We start from the raw sequence: 20,794 nt of genomic DNA, 5'->3' as shown, positions 1-20,794 counted from the left end.
TAGTGAGTTATATATGGCACAATGAATGGAACCATTCAAGGCAATATTAGATATGTATGTGGAAGGAAGAATACAGGGTCTTTCCTGCTTGATTTAAATTTTAATTGGCTAACCAAAGCAGTCCCTTCCAACTAGAGATAAGCAAAACTGGAGAAAGCCAAAACCTCCATATAATATGAAGGAGCAAAAGCAGAGATATAAAAATTACCAGTTTGACAGGCATTCTGCTCACATCCCAAAACAGAGAGAGGTTTCAATGTAGTCAAACACAGTGAACGATCATTGAGGTGGGCAATAAACCCGTCGTCAGATAATATCCTGCCCATGTTTCCATGCATAAGGGTTGAGTGCTACAGGATTCTCTTGATCTTCTGAATCCAGTATTATCATTTGAATGGATTTTAGGTTTGGCAATACAGAACCAACACCATTCAGCCATGTTGTGGCCTGGCTTTAAACTTCAGTTAAATCTGCCCTTAATAAGAAAAAGTTAATGGAGGGAAATGCTACTCACTATTAGATAAGGCATGTTGCAGAATATATTAGTTTGTCACAAGTATGCAGTCCGTCACTAGTATCTATTAAGTTATACTGTGCTCTTGTTGGTTTAAAATGTTTATTTATACTCTGTGTGGCACTGAGAAGTGGAGTGCCATATATAAGCAGTGTACTCTAATTAAATATCTATAGAATGAGACAGAGTTCAATCATTGTCTGATTTGAAATTGAGGAGGCCTTAAGATCAGTCTGAATACTTTTTGGTGTATACAGACAGACACTTAAATATTTGCACTCTATGTAATTTGAAGCAGCCAAGTAAAACAAAGGTTGTGTGGTTTGGGAATAATAGATTACCTGGTATACACTGAACCTGCTCACAATGGGCTTTTTTACAGGTCCAATTTAATGCTAACTGTACTGTAAATTTCAGAATAAAAACATATTTTAGCAAAATTAAATACACATACAGGCCCCTCTTTGTACACTGTGACATGTCACACACTACATGCTTTGTGTGTGTCTTTTAGTGTTTGCAGTGGAACGTGTGCAGAAAGCTAGCCTGATGCATAAAATACTTGTATTTCTTTAAGGTAAACACTGCTGAAACATTTGGGAGATTGAAATAAAAACAAGACATTTATGAGACATAAAGATATCACATAAAACTGTTGTGAATTAGAAGAACACTGGCTGAATCCCAGAACAGATAATCTTTATAAACATGCAGGAATGTTGTAAACTGTATGTGAACGATCTTATGTTCATATGATACAGTACCTTAGGAGATTCATATTACACTGACTGCTGTCTAAGTCCCAGTCACAGGATTTTCATGGCCTCAAAGATTAAAATAAATACATGTATCTTTCCTGCCTCCATGAAGACATTTTATGTACACAGTTTTATTATACTGAACATAGATACCAAAGACTGATTTTTCTTGAGCTGTCAAAGTACAAAAGAAATGCAAAAAGTCCTTGCACAGATGTAGTACAGTGCTGAATTTTATCTTTTGGCAGGTGCTCAATATGCAGCCCACATAATCACATGTTAATGACTGGAGTGTGTTAATCAGCATGCATACCTGATTCCTTCTTGCCCAAGGAAAAAAATCAAACAATTTATAGCATGTTAATGCTTCTACTTTTGAAAAATACATTCTAAATATACAGAACTGGGGGAGAGGGGGGATTTTTCAAACATTGCTTTATAAAGAGATGAAATGGTCAAATAAAGGGTCTATAGATTTGGACTGACCAAGATAAAAACTAGGAGTCCTCTGTGAGGTATTCAGGTGGTGATTGACTCAGTTTTAACAATATTCTTCCAAGAACATAGGGGAAATAGTTAAAGTAACCACCACAATGTTATACAGCATCAAGAATAAAAATAATACAGTAACTAGTGTACCAAAATAGTAATTATCTGATTCCCCACTAAACAAAGTTAATCACCTGTTTAGTTATCCTTACAAAACAAGATATTCTGCACTTTATTGAGGGAACAATTTTGTTTTGTTACTTTTAATTTAAAAGGTAAGCAATGTTCTACTCATGATTCTAATATAACCAAGGCCCCAATCCTGTAAACATTTGGACATGTGCTTAACTTTATGTACACAAATAGTTCTACTGAAGTCAAGTTAAGCACATGCCTAATTGTTTGCAGATCACAGACCAACATACAAAAAAAAAAGTGGTCCAGAGCCACAATTAGCTTTTAAAAAAAATACCACTATCTATCTTTTTTGCATTATAGTTGCCCATAAGATGCATATAATAATAGAGAAATAAAATGAAGCATGTAATTTGCCTTTTAGCACTTGATATTTTCAACCAAGACTTTGCATCTGTGTAATCGTGTGTAAAGTGTTTATCTATCTGGACATTTATTCCATACTCATCACCTAGCACCCTACAAAGAATATTATCATTGTGGATTTGCAGTTGATGCTCATATAGATGTGCACATGCAAATAACATTTTACCTGAGCAATTCAGCTAGTGAGAACTCTTGCGGACACTGAATTGGAGGTAACTGTTAGAATTCTGGGCACTTAAATTTGGTTCATTTTATACCTGCATCCAGCTACCAAGTCAATTAAAAATGTGGGTATTTTTAAATAAATTATAACTTTAACTTTGAGAATTTGAAGCCATGAACTGATGTTACAACACAATACCAAACAACCATGACAAAGCTTAATAAGTCTGAAAATTATTCTCTTCTGAAAAACCAGAGCTGATGTACATTCCTTTTAAAGTTAAAAACTGCTTTTATACTAAGGGAAGTCTAGTATCATTTGTTTCTGGTGATCAGCAATGAGGCATTAAGGCCTACATAGTTCCACCAATTTCTGTTATCTTTCTGACATTAATAGTTTTTCTGAGGCTATAGAAAGTTAAACTGGATAATTGTTGGCTTCAAAAAACTATGTAAAAGATAACAAATACAGTATCAGGTCTACTCTCTTCTGTGTGCAACATTCCCATCAACATTAATGAGAGTCATGTGCACAGACACAGCAAGAGCTGCAGACCTATGAGCTTGCTTAACATGAAATCTGAAACAGATATATAGTCTTGATATTATTACTATGTAAAATATATGACAGTTCTCTCATTTGACATATAACCCAATGAAATCAACGCCAGTTCCAAACACAATCGCCTCTATTTGATATTATAAAGTGTAGGGGATAACATAGCACCCCATGGATGTAATAAGCTTGTAATGCCATAATGTGTTTGCCTTCCCATGTGACCCAAATAACACTATCCTTTGGACCATATTCTGGGCTGCGGCAGGAGGCACAGCACAGACAGTGTAGATGAGGGGGAAAGAGGGCTTTAAGCAACTTTGTATCTTATTAATCATAGAATATCACAGGGTTGGAAGGGACCTCAGAAGGTCATCTAGTCCAACCCCAGGCTCAAAACAGGACCATCCCCAGACACCTAAATGGCCCTCTCAAGGATTGAGCGCACAACCCTGGGTTTAGCAGGCCAATGCTCAAACCACTGAGCTATCATTCTCTCAGATTCTGTCTGCTCCAGAGGCCAATATAGCTCCCTGCATAAAACAGTAGCCCCAGTAGCTGGTCTCCCCATGATTTCCTATGGGCTACCCGCACAGCTGTAGTGCAAAATGCTATGGCACTCCCCACCCCCTGCTCCTGGCACAACTTGTCTCAGTCCCTCCCCTGCCATGCCTCTCCAGCAGGTGCTGCAAGGACTGGGGAGAGAGTAGCTCCTGTGAAGGGGGAATTCTCCCCAGGGCCATTACTGCTCCTTTACAGACCCTATGCACCACTACAGTGTCATATAGGCATCAGAATCTGTCCCTTTGTTCTCCTCCCACATGTATTTAGCAGAGAAGATCCTGCAACATGAAGTCCGACTCCAGATTTAATTCAGTTAAAGGTGTGTGAATTTAGAATCCCACTACAGGCCCAACTCTAATACTTAGACTCATGGGAACATACCATACAATTTGTCATAGTGGATCAGACCATTTGTTCATCTAGTCTTGTGGCCTGTCACTGACACTGCCTATACCTGATACTTCAGATTAAGGATAAAAGTCTCATAACCGACCTGGGTAAATTGCTCAAGGCTCTACATGGGAGTGGGTGTACAGGAGAGGGAATTGTTTCCTGGCCCCTGCAGTGAATGAAGTGTGAATCATGATTACCACTTTTTTAACATGGCTAACTACCAGTACAAATATTGGTCATAAAATTATCCAGCTACTTTTTAAATCTAGCTACAATATTTAACACTATGGTCTTCCTCTCACTCCTCCCCATCCTCTATCACCAACTGTTCCTAATTAGTTTCCAGAAGGAAATCATTTTTCAATGCAGTTTACAAGCTTTATATGTCCCGCTTGCTAATCCCTCCCACATGGGAGAATGCAGTGTGACTTCTGTACCTTCAAGCCCGCACAATTTTTGTAATTTTTCCCCATTCCCTAAGTTTGGGGGTGGGGGTTGTTCGGGTTTTTTGTTTGTTTGTTTTTCCCCAGAAAGGGAGAATTTAGCCCTTCACATAGGAACAATGTTTTCTGCTAGCAGATTTATCAAAAGAAATAAATATCCACACCTCCAGCAATTTTTATTTTAAGTTAAAGTTAGAAATATAGTGATAATGTCTCCAGCTCTGCAATGGAACATTGCAGGACCAAATCCTTCTATAGTTCAATTCCCCCTCACCCCCCTCTGTAAAATCAAATTGGTGGGTGATATGATACTTGTAGTGTAAGTCATTACAGGTCTGACGTTACAGTTGTTACACATTGCTGAATCTGTCAAATGAAAAGGGAGCACAAAGGGAATCTCCAAATGCAGCTGCTATTTTTCATTTGTTAAATCCTTTTATTACACCATATAAGTACACAGCTGGGAAATACTATAGAGTGGGAGTTAAAACAAAATATTTTGGCTTCCAGACATTCAGAATACACAAAGGACTCAGTGGAAAGCAATGCCTGATATCAAAAGGGAGTGAAAGTTTGAAAACATTTCTAGCCAGCATGAGTTTTTTTTTTTAAATGATAATGCAAAATGTTGTTTAAAAGGTATATTATGTTACAGAAAGTGTTGCATTCAATAAATACTGGAAACAACTTCTTCGATATTTTCTTAGACAAATTTTCATATTGCAATATCTATTTTCACCAAAGAGCCATATAGCCCTCATCTCTGCACAGGGCTGCATACTGTATACTGTAAATACCAAAATTCCCACAGATCTTTGGGAGTCTTGAGAGTACAAAGATACTTAATTCGATAACACACTAAAAGCCAAATTCTTCCTTTATATATATGGATGCAATACCTGTTGAATTTACCACCTTATAACCAGACAAGGCATGTTAATGGTGCATTTTAACCCCAGCACCACTGTCTTTTTCAGAGTAAAAGGGTGTAAGCAGGTGCCTTTCCCAACCTGCTTTACAACATAGTCAACACTCTGAAGTCAAAAACTGACTGTCTTTCATGGAGTTCGGTTTTATTAACAAAGAAATTAGCAGCATGCAGCTCAAGCAATTTCCCCAGGTTTAGCAGCTCCTACAGTTTCTATCTCATAACTGCTCAGCCCATCCCCATCCTTTCTCTAGAGAGTCACTCAATCCTGATATAAGGAGCTGGAGTAAGCAGCCACCTGTATTGGTGAGTTATTAGAACTCTCTTAACCTTTTCCCAGCAAGATCAGCAACTGCTAGCAAGTTGGGGTGTTTCAAACAAACAGAGACAACTAAAAGGAGTAAACGAGATTTGCACATAAGGACCCATGGCAGAATTTAGCTCTTTGTCAAAAATATTAAATAAGTTGTTCTGAGTGACAGCTTCACGTTGTAACAATTATTTTAAAAAACTGAAGATTTTTCACAACTTCTATGTTACAATCATCAAAGTAATGTTCCCTAAGCTGTCTCTGGTTCCACAGTAGATCAGCTGAGGCATCATTGTTGTGTTTGTTTTAAATTCAACTGACCTGATCTAAAGCCTTAGAACTTCAATTTTCACTTGTGGCCAAACCACTTAAGTTATACCTAGTCTTTCTTAGGCAAAAGTTCCCACTGATTCAGCTGAGCTGTGCCTGAATAAAGATTGCTGGATTTGACCCAAGGGAGTTGTGGGACCAACTAATGATTTTCAGGAACTTTATCGAACTGTATGATGTAGTATTTTCGGAAACAAGGGAGGAAAACCAGAATGCCAAGTCACTCAAGCAAAGTTCATGCACCTGTTTCTGAAACATGATAGGCAGGAGAGCGACTTGTGGCTGTTCAGTCTCCTCAGAGGTACAGCAAATGTTGGCATGAAAGTGTATCATTCCAAAAGAGAGAAAATGGAAATTACATTTTGCCATTATAAATGTAAAATCGTTTTAAATTACTGTGCACGAGCAGGATGTTTGATTTTGACTGAGATACTAATATATTTCTCAGCACACAGCCTGAGTATATTGCCTGTGCCCTGGGGAATTCAAGGAAGGTTGAGAATTCCTTCCTCCCAGATGACAGAGTCACTCCATGACTGCTACTGCTGCCCTGAGGCTGCGACTCCCATTGCGCGTATGCCCCACTCTGGAATGGGTGGGAATGGCTCATAAGAACATAAGAACAGCCACACTGGGTCACACCAAAAGTCCATCTAGCCCAGTATCCTGTCTTCTGACAGTGGCCAATGCCAGGTGCCCCAGAGGGAATGAACAGAATAGATAATCATCAAGTGATCCATCCCCTGATGCCCATTCCCAGCTTCTGACTCATAGTCATCTTTTTTTCAACATATCTGGTCAACCTAGCTGTGTCTCAGTTTCCTTGTCTATAAAATGGAACTAACTGAGAATTACTGTGATATGTTAATTATTGAATGTCTTGAGCACATATATGCAATTAAAATGAGGCTCTATTCCAATATCTAGGAATTTTCTATAACAGCCATTACCTGGATAATTATATACAGATATATGTGCTCTACGACCATTCTGGTCTATCTTTTCAAACAACAGAAAATATCACACATAATTTCAATTGAAATCAAGGGGACTTTTGTCTGTTTCGCAACTGAAGCATCAAACTCTTGATGACTTTCTAAACCCTGATCTTGCAATGAGTTATGCACAGACTCAATTTGTGGCTTATTGCTTAGACATCATTTTCCTGCTCTATTTATATAATCTGAGTCATCCCAATTAATTTAATAAGTGTTATTAATACTACAGAAATACTTAGCATATATTTAGTTCCTTCATTCCCAGGATCAAACATATGAATGATTTAAGTCTCCCAATATCTGTATAGGATATATCACTATCATTATGTTTCTAACCTAACTAAGAAATAAATGTATTATTATTGATGAGTTTTTAAATGTATTATGGTGATGGTAGTACTTAGTTTTCAAACTTAATGAAAAAAATAATTCTTAATTAAAATATCTGATTTTATAGATCTGACAAACTCACAAGCGCAAAGAAAAGGCAGGCATTTCACTTTAGCTTATTTGTGTGAATTTAGTGCTTGTGAAAGGTGCTGGTTTGAAAACCAGAGTTCTCCATCCACAGAACAGATACAGTCAGAAGCAAATATCCAGTCCACATGCCTTGATTCTGCTCAGCATGGGCAAATACACAGGTAAGAAGTTCATTGAATCTCCATGTGCATTCAGTTTTTGGCAGCTCTGTTGAGACTCCCAGTTAGTTTCAATCGTAATGGTGTTTTTGTCACATGGATGTCTGTCCAATGGGATAGACGACTCCAAACTCATCTCATATAAACCACTGAACAAATATCAGGCAGTAACAACTTTCGGTCACTGCTAACCTTGTTTGTATTTGAACTGGTGATCTAGAGCACAAAAGGCTTGATATGCAGTTAACAATCTCAAACTATTTGCCCTTCACAAAAGGCTACCATTTCCAATAAACATAATGAGTTGTGGTATCAGCCCAGATGTTAGCCTCTGTGTTCCAGTGTCAGACTATGAATGTTCTCACTTTGGTGGGTTTCAGAGAGAAAATTAATATCAAATTTATTATTTGAAGTTGAATATGCACTGTAGACAAGGGAAGGCCCTTCTTTAGAAACACATTAAAGTTTCTTTCTGCCTTCAACAGCTCCTGTAGCCCAATTAGATGACGGACAGTTATGAGCTACACTCTTCTTACTGAAATTAATGCGCAAATATATGAGCTAAAGAGGTTATGACATAAATCAGGTGATGACTGGAAACATGATAAATAGATGCATTTCCCTCCTGAAGGTGAACTCATCATATGATCTCATTCATATAGACCTGTATACTTAACAAGATTATACAATTATAATTTATAATTATTCCATATTGATGTTGATTGAGTACTATGCCTGGCATCTTACCAATTAGAAAGTTTCACATCTATGAAGGGTTGCACAGAATAGGCCCTTCTAAATGAGAGGTGAGGAATCTTCTGAAATACTAAATTCAAAAAGCTGCATGTAAATGGGAAACTTACCATTCTATGCTGGGCTGAGATAACACTGTCCCAGTCGGCGTCTTGTTGGATGGTGGTGACCAGAGTCGGTAGCTCCTCTGAGTGAGGTTTGTTGTGCATTAGGGTGTGTAGAGGCAGATGGGAGGCCACGTGATGATCATTGTTGCCCTCTTCCTTGTCTCGTGATGCTAAATCCTGGGTCATTGCTTCCTCTCCATCAGCTGCACAGGCAAATGGAGAGGTGGCCTGCTTGGAAGACATTCTTCTGCAGAACAAAAGAGGGCAGGACATAAGATTTTACTATTGAGTACATGGACGAAGCTATCGATCAAAACATGAAAATTGGAGGCAGACCCTTATGTACATGAGTAGTCCTTTCTCATTTAGGTAATCCCACTGTAATCAATAGGACTACTTGCAGGACTAAGGGTTTAGAGGATCTAGATCCTTGCTCATTTAACAAGTTCTTCAGAAGCTCAGAACATTTCAGTTCTGTGATAAAGGGCTCCAAATGAAACATGGTATTGACTTATCCTATGTCATTCCATTTACACACACTTGTAAGATGGTATCATTTTCTCCAGCCTTAAGAGAATGATGACTCTTCTGGACATGTATATTCTGTTAATTGTGTCTGTGAGCCAAGTCCACTAAACTTTTACTCCCATGAACAGTCCTACTGCCTTCAGTTGACTTCAATGGGATTACTTGCGTAAATAAGGAGTACTCATATGAATGAGGGTTTGCATGATTGGATCCTTTGCTTACTTTGTCCCCTGCATGTGGAATTTGTTTTCTTCACAGATGAGACTTTCTAAGTCATTAGCCAAGCTGTTCCAAAGAAGTACTATGATTTGTTTGTTTAAAGCTTTACCGTCTCTGAACCGGTTTTAAATTGCATCCAGTTTTACCTTTTGGAAAGGGCTCTGAGATAGTCACTTGAAGGGTGCTATAAAACTGTAAGTGGCTTATTGAACGAATGACTGATAATGTATGATTAGTCTTGAGGCAATCTTCTGCAGTTTGACTTAAGTGCCTGAAATAATTATATTTCTATCTTTATTAGATATTGAATACAAGATACAAAGCATTTGAAAGAATTCAGTTAAATCTGAGTGTCGAGTTGTAATAAATAAATATATTTATTTAAAAGGGCATTTTCCTAATAATAGCTTCTTAATGCCACTCTATATGCAAACACAGCTTTGCCACAGTTTATGTTACTTAAATTAAAATATAAATTATGTCAATTCAAAATTTTAAACCACTTTATAAAAATTTCTAGTGAAAATAACCACAACTGTCAAAGCAGATATCTAAATTATATTAGTTTTTTTTTTACAGTTTTTAGTAACTTTATAATATCTGTAAGACTGAAAATGCTTTGGAACTAAGGAATAAGATCTCCACCTTAATTGCTCTTTAGCAATAATTGATTTCATACCATTTCTTTAAAAATGCACAAATCAGTTAACATAGGAAACCACATGAGCATTTTTCAAATTAGCAAATCATTAACTCACTAGTACTGTTTCTACAGACAAATAAATACTGATTAAAGGGTCTGGAAATCTGAGACTAACAGTTAAATTTACAAATGTGTCACATGCTTTCATGAATATTACAGTGAAGGAAATATCAAGTGCAAAGAAAAATAATTAAGTTAATTCCAATTTAAACAGTACTTTTTATGTAGCAGCCCATGTTTCACATAGGATTTAACAGCTAATGCTAAATTTCTCACAATTAATGAGGGGGCTCAGATTTAGTATTCTACAGTGAAAAAAAAATTAATATAGGAACAGCTAATCTAATTATGCACAGTTCTAAATAAAAGTATTACAAGCTTTTGAAGTGCTTTGATACATATTAAAATGCTGATACCTATTTAGAATAACCATTCTATAAATAATGATAATCCTGCCTCAACTTGATACTAGTGGTGGGGGAGGGGATAAAGGTTTGCATTTCCTTTAAGAGTATTGAAGTTGTCAATGAGTAGAATTGAGTGAATATAACATTCATACTGCACTAAAGAATACATGTTTACGGTGCACATAACAAGCGGAGAGTTCAGAAACTATTATTGTTACAGGTATTTCAAGAGGTTCTGGTTCATAATTATGTGACCTAAGATAATGAAAAGGTTAAGATACATTGAGAGATGTATTTCTATATTTCTGATTACAATCATCATGTTAATTTACTCGTTTGCATGACAACATAATACATTTACTATAGTTTCATACAATTTATAAACTGTGCATTTAAAACTGAAAGTCACAATTTGCATTTAAAAGTGAAAGTCACAAATTGCATTGACTTCACCTCCTTAACAAACACCATTCCTGTTATAAACTGAACTGGCTTCCTCCAATAGCAATAGCTATGGTTGTTTTTTCAGTATAAATTAATCATGACACAAAACCAGAAATGAAAATGTCTCTTAAGAATAATTTCAAGTACAAATTGCACCAATGAAAAATAGTGCACAATCTTAATTAAACACAACTGTGCAGCTGTGAAAATAGGCTAAATCTGTCCAAAGCTATGAGTTGGCTTTAAAGGCTGGTTGTTAGGGAGTGTTTTCCTAAGGAAGGCTGGGCCCCCAGTCTTAATCAGCCAATAAATTATTTCCTGCAATTACATTAAATAGAAAATTATCTTCAAATTGGGAATGTTAATTGAAAATCAAAATTCAGAGTGAAGTTTAGAAATTACATACTGAATATAATTAGTCTAGAAAGGCTTCACCTCTATTTCATAAATAGGCTTTTGTAATTCCTCAAGTGACCATTCAGTAAAGCTACCTACTTGTAATATAGTACAGTAGAAAAATATTTTTTCTGTTATTATATATATATACACACACACACACACACAAAATATATTATAGATAATTTAAGTTAATTATTTATAGAAAGGGAGAGAATGTGCCATCTCTAAAATATACTAACACAGATACAGTCCTACATACCTATAGCCATCAACCCCTCCCTGCAAGTTTAAGTTACCTTTTTCTCCACTATATTAAACAGGAATACTCAGGTGTAAGGGCCAATTCCTGCCAGCCCTATCCATGGGAAACTCCTGTTTACCTCAGTAGGAGTTCTGCACATGGAAGACTGCGAGATCAGCCTCTAACCAAAGGCTGAATTTAACCCATAATTTCCAAGGAGTATGATCAAATACTCCCACTGAAATAGCCCATCAGATTAATCCTTAGTTATTGTCCCATCGATCCACAAAACAAGCTGTTCTGCTAAAATAAATGTTGACAAATATTATGGGTAGCTTATTTTTAAATATTAATAATTTTGCAATTTTAAACTTAAAATATTCAAAACTAACTTACCATAGTCCTTAGTAAGGGTAAGGGTTACCATTTCAGTAGTAAAAATTAATTAGACATGTAAAAGGTGACTCAACGTTGCTAATTTCCATTTTACCTTATTTTATTTTTGCTCTGTTATAAATTAAAATCAGTCAAATGATTTTTTTTAATGTCTGTTCAAAAAAAGTCTCCCTAGTTATAACCCCTGAAAACAGGGGTTTATAATGGAAGTGCTGACACAACCCTAACTAAAGCAGCGCAAATGGTGCCGCTATAATACACAAAATCAAGTTCTATTATTCTAAACTATCCTCGCTCGTGGGGTTTTTCTTTACTGTGCTCCTAGCCAAACTGCTGAAGCATGAAAAATTTAAATGCAATCAAGTGGGTCCAATTCTACTTTACTAGAACAAGTGTCTACAGTGGTACAATCTTAAAACGAGATGCAACAGATTTGTTTGGTGCTTTTCTTCTTTATTTTTTTTAACTGTTTATTTATAATACTGTGCAGTGGAGATAAAATAAGAGGAAATTACACTCACTTGATATCAGTGTATCAACTACACAGCACACATTATAATCAGAGAGAAAAATATATTCTCACACTGGTTAAATTGACTGGTTAGCACAACTATCAGCAAGGCAAACAATATACCTACAGGATTTGAGAAAGATAGGTATGAATCCAGAATCATTTATCTGAAGTCCATTTCCCTATTCAGCTTTCCTAATTTGGGTTAAACAAACACAGGTTCGGGTTTTACAAAATCAAAACAAGACACATCTCGCTTTCAAACTGAGATGGACAAAAGTGGAACCATTTAGCCAAATCTCAGTGAAGTTGAGGAAATGGGAAGGGTTGGTAAATCGGGACCCCAATTTCAACCAGCCTTGGTTTCCATGTTGTAAAGCCAAAATCCCAAGCGTGGGTCTGCGCCGCTCCCGTATTTAATGTCAAAATGTATAAGCCTTAATTTTTACCCTTAGAAGAATTTGCTTGTCCTCTAATGGAGCCTGGCAGTCAGTCATTCTATACAAACATCACAGATTTCCTTTTTCCTAAAGGTAATGCTTGTCACCCGTTCCCAAAACTACAAATGATTATAGAAACTTTTCATCTAAGGCTTTTCTATGGCCTGAAGTTCTTCAAATGATTTAAAGCTGCTTCCTTTAAATAACTAGGTGGCATGCCTAACACCAAAGGCATGTAATGTCTAAAACTGTCCATCCATTACTCACAGAAGGACCAAATGATGAAATGCTCCAGGGGAAATTAGGGATCAATTTTGGGTCCTACCAGGGGATATTTAAACCCAAATTACACAGCACTAATTCACAGACATCAATAATGTGAGAGCCTAGTCACAATTTAAGAATACCTAAACCATCTGATAACAATGAGCTATATGACAAGGGACACTTGTGGCTGACCATAGATTGCAATGGAATCTAAAGACTGTTTTGTCCCACCCCATCAAAGCATTAATAAAGCTAAATCTATAATCCCAATAGTATAGACGCGAGGTTTTGACAATGCCATGCCTCCTCTCCTTAAAGGTGGCCATCCTTATTTCCTCCCCCAAAGCCTCAGTTTATCAAAGCACTTAATCACATGTTTAACTTTAAGCATCTAAGTCCAAGTGACTTAAAATTGGACTGCTCACCTACTTACAGTTAAGCACATGCTTAAGTGCTTTCATGAATCAAATGAATGAAACAAATGAATTATAAAAGAAACATCTTTCAGAAGTCCTCAAAAAAACTTTAAAGAACCATTTTTCCTTCTAACTTTTCACAAGAACTTCATGAAAGACGTTCATGAAAGATGTTACTCAGTTAAGCCTGGAGAGTGAAGTCCTCTCTCTCTCTCTCTCTCTCTCCACCAGGGCAGCAGAAATGGAAGTTTCTCCCATCCTTGTCAAATCTTACTCAAAGGGTCCTCTGCTACAGATCCACACCCACATCCATACGAAAGTGATTGTGCCGCTCCTGGTTGCTTGCCCTCCTGTTCCCCCTCCCCGTGGCAGACTCCAGCACCCTATAGAGGAAGGCCCTACATGGAATTTAAGAGTCAAATCATGAGTCCTTAGGCCTCCTCCTAAATTCAAGGCCTGCATCCATGAATCATGCCTTAACAACTGACCACTCCTTACATCTGTGCAATCCCACCATTATCAACTATAGACCAGATCCTAAACTGGGGTAAATTGACAGAGCTCCACTGAAGCTACTGGAGCTGCAACGATTATTCCAGCTGAGGAACTGGCTCAGAATATTGTAAACACACAGGGAAATTATCACTATTTGCCTTTGCTGTGGAAGGATCCCAATTTCTAGTTATGGGAGCATTCAAATATGACTTAATTTAAAGAAAAATGAAAATGTTGTGCCAATAGCCAAATCATTTTGCAGCTCTGCTCCCGTAAAACAAAGTTATGTAGACATAACTCAGCAACATAATTCATTGTTTATCTAATGCTGTAATCCGTCTGTCATGTAAGAATAAACAGTTATTTCCTAAAATTATAAAGTCCCACATCTGATTGCAAAGAGCATTAGTAACAGGAATGAGCAGTTACTAAAATACGCACTACTCCTGAAGCCCCATATTCCTACATGTGTCCCTACATACAAAACCTACATGGAGTTAGACTGATGACATATCAGCATCTGTGAGAATGAGAAGAGAGTGTGGGCTGTGCATAGGACTGAAAGCCAGTAACTCCTGAATTCTACCCCTGGCTCTGCCATTGAGGTCCAGTGCGGCCTTGGACAAATCAATTAATCAGTCTTTCAGTTTTCCCAATCCCTACCTCAGAGGGGGTTGTGCGGATTAACTAGAAGTTTGTAAAGCACCCTGAAGATTAACAGTGTTAAATTGATTCATGAGAAAGGTCATTCCAGGAATTGCATTGGGAATAAGAGAGGGGAAAAGGAATAGATTCAAGGAATGGCAGTGAACAACATTAATTGCAGCATCCAAGACTCGAGCTAAGATAAACATCAAGCTAAGTGATATAAGTGCAGCCTCCACAATACACACGTTCAGGTATACCCACCTTTCTATTTACAAACCAGACAAATTACTCGTTACTAGAAATAGCCTGAATCACAAAATTTGATTCCATATCCACTATACTCCAAAGCTCAGAAGCGTTAAGATCTGGTCCCATCTCTACTTCATTCTCTCAAATGTATCATATAATATCTGCACAGTTTGTTGAATGATGCAAAAGCATTTTTTTTAAAAAGACTGCCATTCGCCTTTTGCCATTGTTGATAATTATACTGACCGTGCAGTCAGGTACATTCCCTGGGGGTTAGACTAGATGACCCTTGTGGTCCCTTCTAAACCTATGATTCTATGTAAAATATTAGACTTAAAAAATGATTCGGTCTCTTTATCTGACTGTCAAAACTAAACTAAAAAAAAAAAACACTCTACAACCCCTGCAGACTTTATGGTGAAAATCCTATGCAAGCTATTTTTGGTAGGTGAAATGTTCCTCTTTCTTTATTCAGTATCAGTATTTTTCACTGAGAATATGGAGCCCCATTCACACAGAATGCAGTGAAGGGCAGTGGAATACAGGATAATGACTTAGTACCCGAGATGTATTCTTCTCAAGTCACAAAAGTTAATATTTTCTACAGTTTATTTTTAGCTGACAATATTGCTGTCACTTTATTTATACAGCTTAAGACTGTTCTTTGGACTGGAGCTCATATGCCCTGGAATGCTTTGACTCATGAATTGTTTCTCCTGATAATGTTACATCACGCAACCACCTCTGTTTAATTGGTTAGTATTAGCTTCTCTGTGGTGACTGTGAGGACTTTAAAGTCCTATGACTGTGACATGTGTCTCTGGATATCCAATTTCCTAGTGTTGCAAAAAAAAAAATCTGACTTCAAGTAATCTTTACCAACGACTTTCCAACATGTGAACAATAGTGAGTGTACCAGCAACTTATCCATCATAACTTGTTAGAATTTGTTGCTTTAGGCAGCAAGTAATAGAACATATATTTTACTAAAAGTATCCCATTAACAATAAGATTAAAAAACAATGGTTGCTATAAATAAGCATTAAGTCAAGGGTTTTTATGGAAAAGAATGCTTAATTGTTTAGCTAAAAGACTGCATAAATGGTTTTGATAATGGATGCCTAAAAATACTTAGAGGAATTTATTTCAACATGTTTAGACTTTGAGTCAACAATTCACATAAAAAACAGAAATAGCTTTTTACCCTAATAAAGCTAATAAAGTTCTTGTTTTAATAACTTGAAATCTGCAACTCAATACTTCAACCTGTAATGCAGAAGATCCTAACAGGTTGTTAATTAAATCCTTCTGATATGTTACAGGACATATGCTATATTGGTAACATACAGGATAGATATGCTATATTGGTATAAATACAATGTCTTTGTATATTTTCCTCCTACAATCAATTTTCAGTAGCTGCATAGGACACCACAAAATATAGTAAAGTGAAAAGTTAGTCACAGAGTTGCAAAAACAAAAGCTGATGTTCCATGACTCAGTGCCACTCAACACAGAATTGAGTGATACATATTATCTACAATCAGATTTTCCCCCCAATATTTTTGATGCTCATTTCTAAACTAAATACAGCATTTCTGTACTTCATCTTCTTTTCAGATAATGAAACAAAGTCTCAGTTTCAGGCTCATCTATAGTCAGTTTGCACTAAACCACCTAATTATTACCTCCCTATAACAAGAAACAATGTTTCTGCAGTTCAGTAACAGATTATCTTCTTAATGAAAACCTTACAGTACAAGACTAAAAAACATTTCTAGCAGGCAAAGTATTTCTGATTCAGTAAAGGTTATGCAAGCATCAAAGCAGTTAAATATAGGTGCCAAACCACATTGCCAGGAGCTCTTAGTACTGTGAGGTAGTGTTACCTGACAGCTTGGTGAATATAAAATTACTTGTTTCTCCAACTGAAGACAATCAAATTGTCACCTTCCATTGTAATAATGCACAACTAGACATCAGCAAAGTGCAAACATAATTACCAGGAAGAAAACAAAACAAACAAAAACAAAAATATCAAATCTAAATTTCTCTTAAGGGTAAACTCGAAAGGCTACTCAAAAAAGGGAGTTCATTTTAATACCAAATACTATGGTGCAACCCTGCTATTATTTAGCAATAAGATTTGTAAGTCTTGCATTAAGTGAAAATGAAAAACAGCAGAAGGATAAATATATAAAAAGCATAAATACTGGTATAAACCATCCAGTGTCTCTCATATGCACATATAAAATATTACACTAGTGCCCTGGTGTGCTCCACAGATAAGTGTGCATCTGCTGCATTACTGTTATTATAAACTTCTATATCCAGGGGTTTATCTCTAACTCATAAAATATAACTCCAGACTGGAACCTGGCATGCATTGATTCAAACAACAAGCAAATTGCTTTTGGAACTAAAAAACAACTTTCAGTTTCAACTTGAAATTCCACAGATCATTAATCTACAATCAGGGCCGTAGCAACAAAGAACGTGGCCCGCTCCGAACGGTGGCCCCCTCCGAACAATGTCCGGGCGGGGCCCCTTACAATGCAGAAACTGGAATGCTGTATTTATTTTGCCACTTTTAGGGGCCCCCTTGCTTGCGGGGCCCCCTCCGGTCAGAGGGTACGGAGGGCGCTCACTACGCCTCTGTCTACAATGGGTATAAGTGACGTTCAAAATTTTAAGAATTTGAAGGGCAGGATTTTGGAATGGTAAGGTTAGTTCATATGAGCTAACATTTTCAACACAAATGTCTTGAGGGTGTTCGGTATCTGGACTGCCTCTCCAGCAGTGATACCTGCATTTTGACAAGAGACATCATCATGAATGGTTCCATGGTGATCTGTGAAATCAAAGACTGAGTTTTAAAGATACTGTAGCTATGGACATGCTATGCCACACAAAATAGTGCCTTTTTGGGATTTACACATTATAAAGTTCCTTATCATTTTGATTTATTCATAAAATGTGATTTATTTTTAAAAACTGACCCTTGAAAAATTTGCATTACATAGTGTTATGGATCATATTTTATAAATTGCATATGTATTAATAAATATTCAATAAATAAATACCTATTGATATGATACACTATAATCTAGCATGTAAGTCCATCTTTTTTAAAGTCTTCTGACACAAGCAACCTCGTGTTTTCAGCAATGTTAGGGGAATCACAAAAACTAAAAAAGAACCAAAGAAATGCAAAGCTGACACTCCATCTTCAGCAATAGGTTTTGTCTAGTTGCAAGAATGGAGGAGAGAGCACAAAGAGCTCCTTTTCCCACCTGCACTCTGGCACAGGGGCCAGACTAGGGTTACCATCCGACCTGCTTTCCCCGGACATGTCCGGCTTTTTCAGCTTTAAATGGCCGTCCGGGGGGGATTTCTAATAAAGTAGAAATGTCCAGGATTTCCCCCTTCCCCTCATGCAGAGTGCGGCGCGGCTGATTGGATGGCTGGGCCTGATTGAAAGCCGCTCGCAGCCACTGGGGCCTCTAGCAGCCAGAGTCCCTCCCCCCTCCCTCCTCCCCCACAGAGCAGCGCCACAGTGTTTGGCTGCACGTGGAGCTCGCAGCTCTCCCTCAGCCTGGGGGGGGGCAGGCAAGGGACAGGGAACGGGGGGGTTAGATTGGTCGGGGGTTCAGATATCAGCTACAGTGCTCTTAACTGTGGAGAGACATGCACCCACACAATGAAGAGGAGGAGCGTTCCATGTTGTATGATATGTACTATCTAAGTCTTAGGCTCAGTGGTTCAAATTAGGGGCTAGATTTTCTCTTTGGCTAGGTCTACACTACAGCGGTGTTCCGACCTAAGATACGCAACTTCAGCTACGTGAATACCGTAGCTGAAGTTGCGTATTTTAGGTCGGCTTACCTGGTGGTGAGGACGGGGGAAAGCCGACCGCTGCCGCGCTGCCGCCGACTCCGCTACCGCCTCTTGTCGAGGTGGATTTCCGGAGTCGACGGTAGAGCCATCAGGGATCGATTTTACCGCGTCCTCACGAGACGCGGTAAGTCGATCCCCGATAAACCGATTGCTACCCGCCGGATCGGCGGGTAGTGAAGATGTAGCCTGAGAAAATCTAGCCCCTAATTTGAACCACTGAGCCTAAGACTTAGATAGTACATATCATACAACATGGAACGCTCCTCCTCTTCATTGTGTGGGTGCATGTCTCTCCACAGTTAAGAGCACTGTAGCTGATATCTGATAATACAGCATTACTTTCAAAGGGCAGTGCGGCACCCTGAGGAGTATTCATAGAGTTATAGAGGAAGATGTGGGGACAGCAAGTCCACTACATTCTTAAAGTGACAGCACTTTACACATAAATTCATGAATGAGCATTTTACCCTTCAATAAGCAACATGAAATGAGTCTAAAATGTCAGACTTTGGTTTGATTTTTGTGACTTTGGTGAGTTTGTGTTTTCGTTACAACTCTTATTTTACTAAAGCCGGCTCATGTGTGTAACAAGATAGTGTTGTGCATAGTGTTTCCTTGTTTTGAATTGGTGCCTATACAGTACAATACCCTACATGCATATAGAACTGTTCATCTTGCAGGATCTGAAAATGTATTTACAGACCATGTACAGGAATCACTTAATTCACCAGTGAACAGCAACTACTACTGGGATAGAAGGCCTCAACAGTGCTTTAGGTGTGGGTTATGAAGAACTATGGCCAGCTGAAACTTCAGGGAGAGTTTTAAGCAGGCAAAATGTAACTGCTTGATTGGCAATTTGGCCTGGAAGAATACTGGGACAAACCCCTCTAACACTTATGCAAAAAATATGCAGTGCATTCTTCAATGATCACAAATAGACAGAGTCCCCGATGTATGTGGACAATAAAAAAAAAAGTTTCTAATTATATTTTAGCTGAACAGATGAAAGCAACAGTTGAATAAGTTTGAACAGTTTGAAAGTTTCTGTAAAACATTAAATAAATAACTACTTGCGTTTTCCATAACTTAAATGGACCAGCTGCTATTAAAAAGGCATGAATAATTTGAAGTTCAATTTACTGAAAGTTTCCTCATTTTTTGGACTGGATTTTAGGTATTTTTCCCTCTATCCTGACACAGTTTTCACTGATTAAATCTTTATCGTAGTTTTAACTGCCCTTTACATCTAAAAATCTTTTTTCTCCATGGAATATAGAACAAACTAAAGCTACAATTTCTAACACTTTAAATAAACATTTAGTACAACTAAGAAAATAAATAATTATTTGTTTTTAATTATTTTAATTTATTTTTAAACTAGCGCCCCAATGTAAACATTAATGTAGTTTTTAAAAGGATTTTATTGGAACGTGTGGGTTAGGCATTGGAAAACATCACAGAACGTTAATGTTAGTTTCCTGTAGACTCACAGGTAGAACCTAAATTGTTCAGTCATTCAAGTGAGATCAGCAAGAGTACAGCTTCTGTATAGGGCACACTAATGCTGTTAATTGCATCAACTGCAAAGGAAGCGATAGTACTTTCCCATACTTAAGGTTCAACCCTACAAATTGCCAAACACCTCCTGTGAAGGACTGAGAACCCTCCATTTCCACTGACTTCAATAGGAGTTGAAGGCACACAGCACCTTGCAGGATTGATCTGTAATTACTAGAAGAAAAGTGCAAAAGCAATCCTAAGGGGAACTGTGAATAATGATAAAATTATCAGTTGTTCCCCAACCCCAAAGGTTCCATTACAATATTTTTAAAAATACATTGAAATAAACATTACTAAGCATAGGGATGTATTAGAACAAAAAGGAAACCCAAATCCAGACAATCCCTGCACCAGAGCACCAAATAGAAGTTGTCTTCAGTGATTTGAAGTGCAGTTGTCTTCGGTGACAGTTTAAGGGAAATATATATAACATTACATTTCCACTAATTCAAATTATTTTTTAAAAT

General features: G+C 37.4%; 1 protein-coding gene across 6 annotated transcripts in view; it reads right to left on the bottom strand.

Annotated features, from left to right (window-relative positions):
* Window positions 1-20,794, bottom strand: part of SOX6 (SRY-box transcription factor 6) — a 457,096-nt gene that overhangs the window by 268,328 nt on the left and 167,974 nt on the right. For all 6 annotated transcript variants that reach the window (XM_024202164.3, XM_024202167.3, XM_024202166.3 and 3 more), the window contains one exon: window positions 8,508-8,751. In XM_024202164.3, coding sequence (XP_024057932.1) covers window positions 8,508-8,751 — 244 coding nt within the window. The remainder of the gene's footprint in view (window positions 1-8,507; window positions 8,752-20,794) is intronic.

Source organism: Terrapene carolina, unplaced genomic scaffold (assembly GCF_002925995.2).
Source record: "Terrapene carolina triunguis isolate 2854851 unplaced genomic scaffold, T_m_triunguis-2.0 Scaffold96, whole genome shotgun sequence".
NCBI classification, from domain to species: Eukaryota; Metazoa; Chordata; order Testudines; family Emydidae; genus Terrapene; species Terrapene triunguis.
The sequence above is the reverse complement of the archived record's forward strand: the minus strand, read 5'-3'. Positions and strand labels throughout refer to the sequence as shown.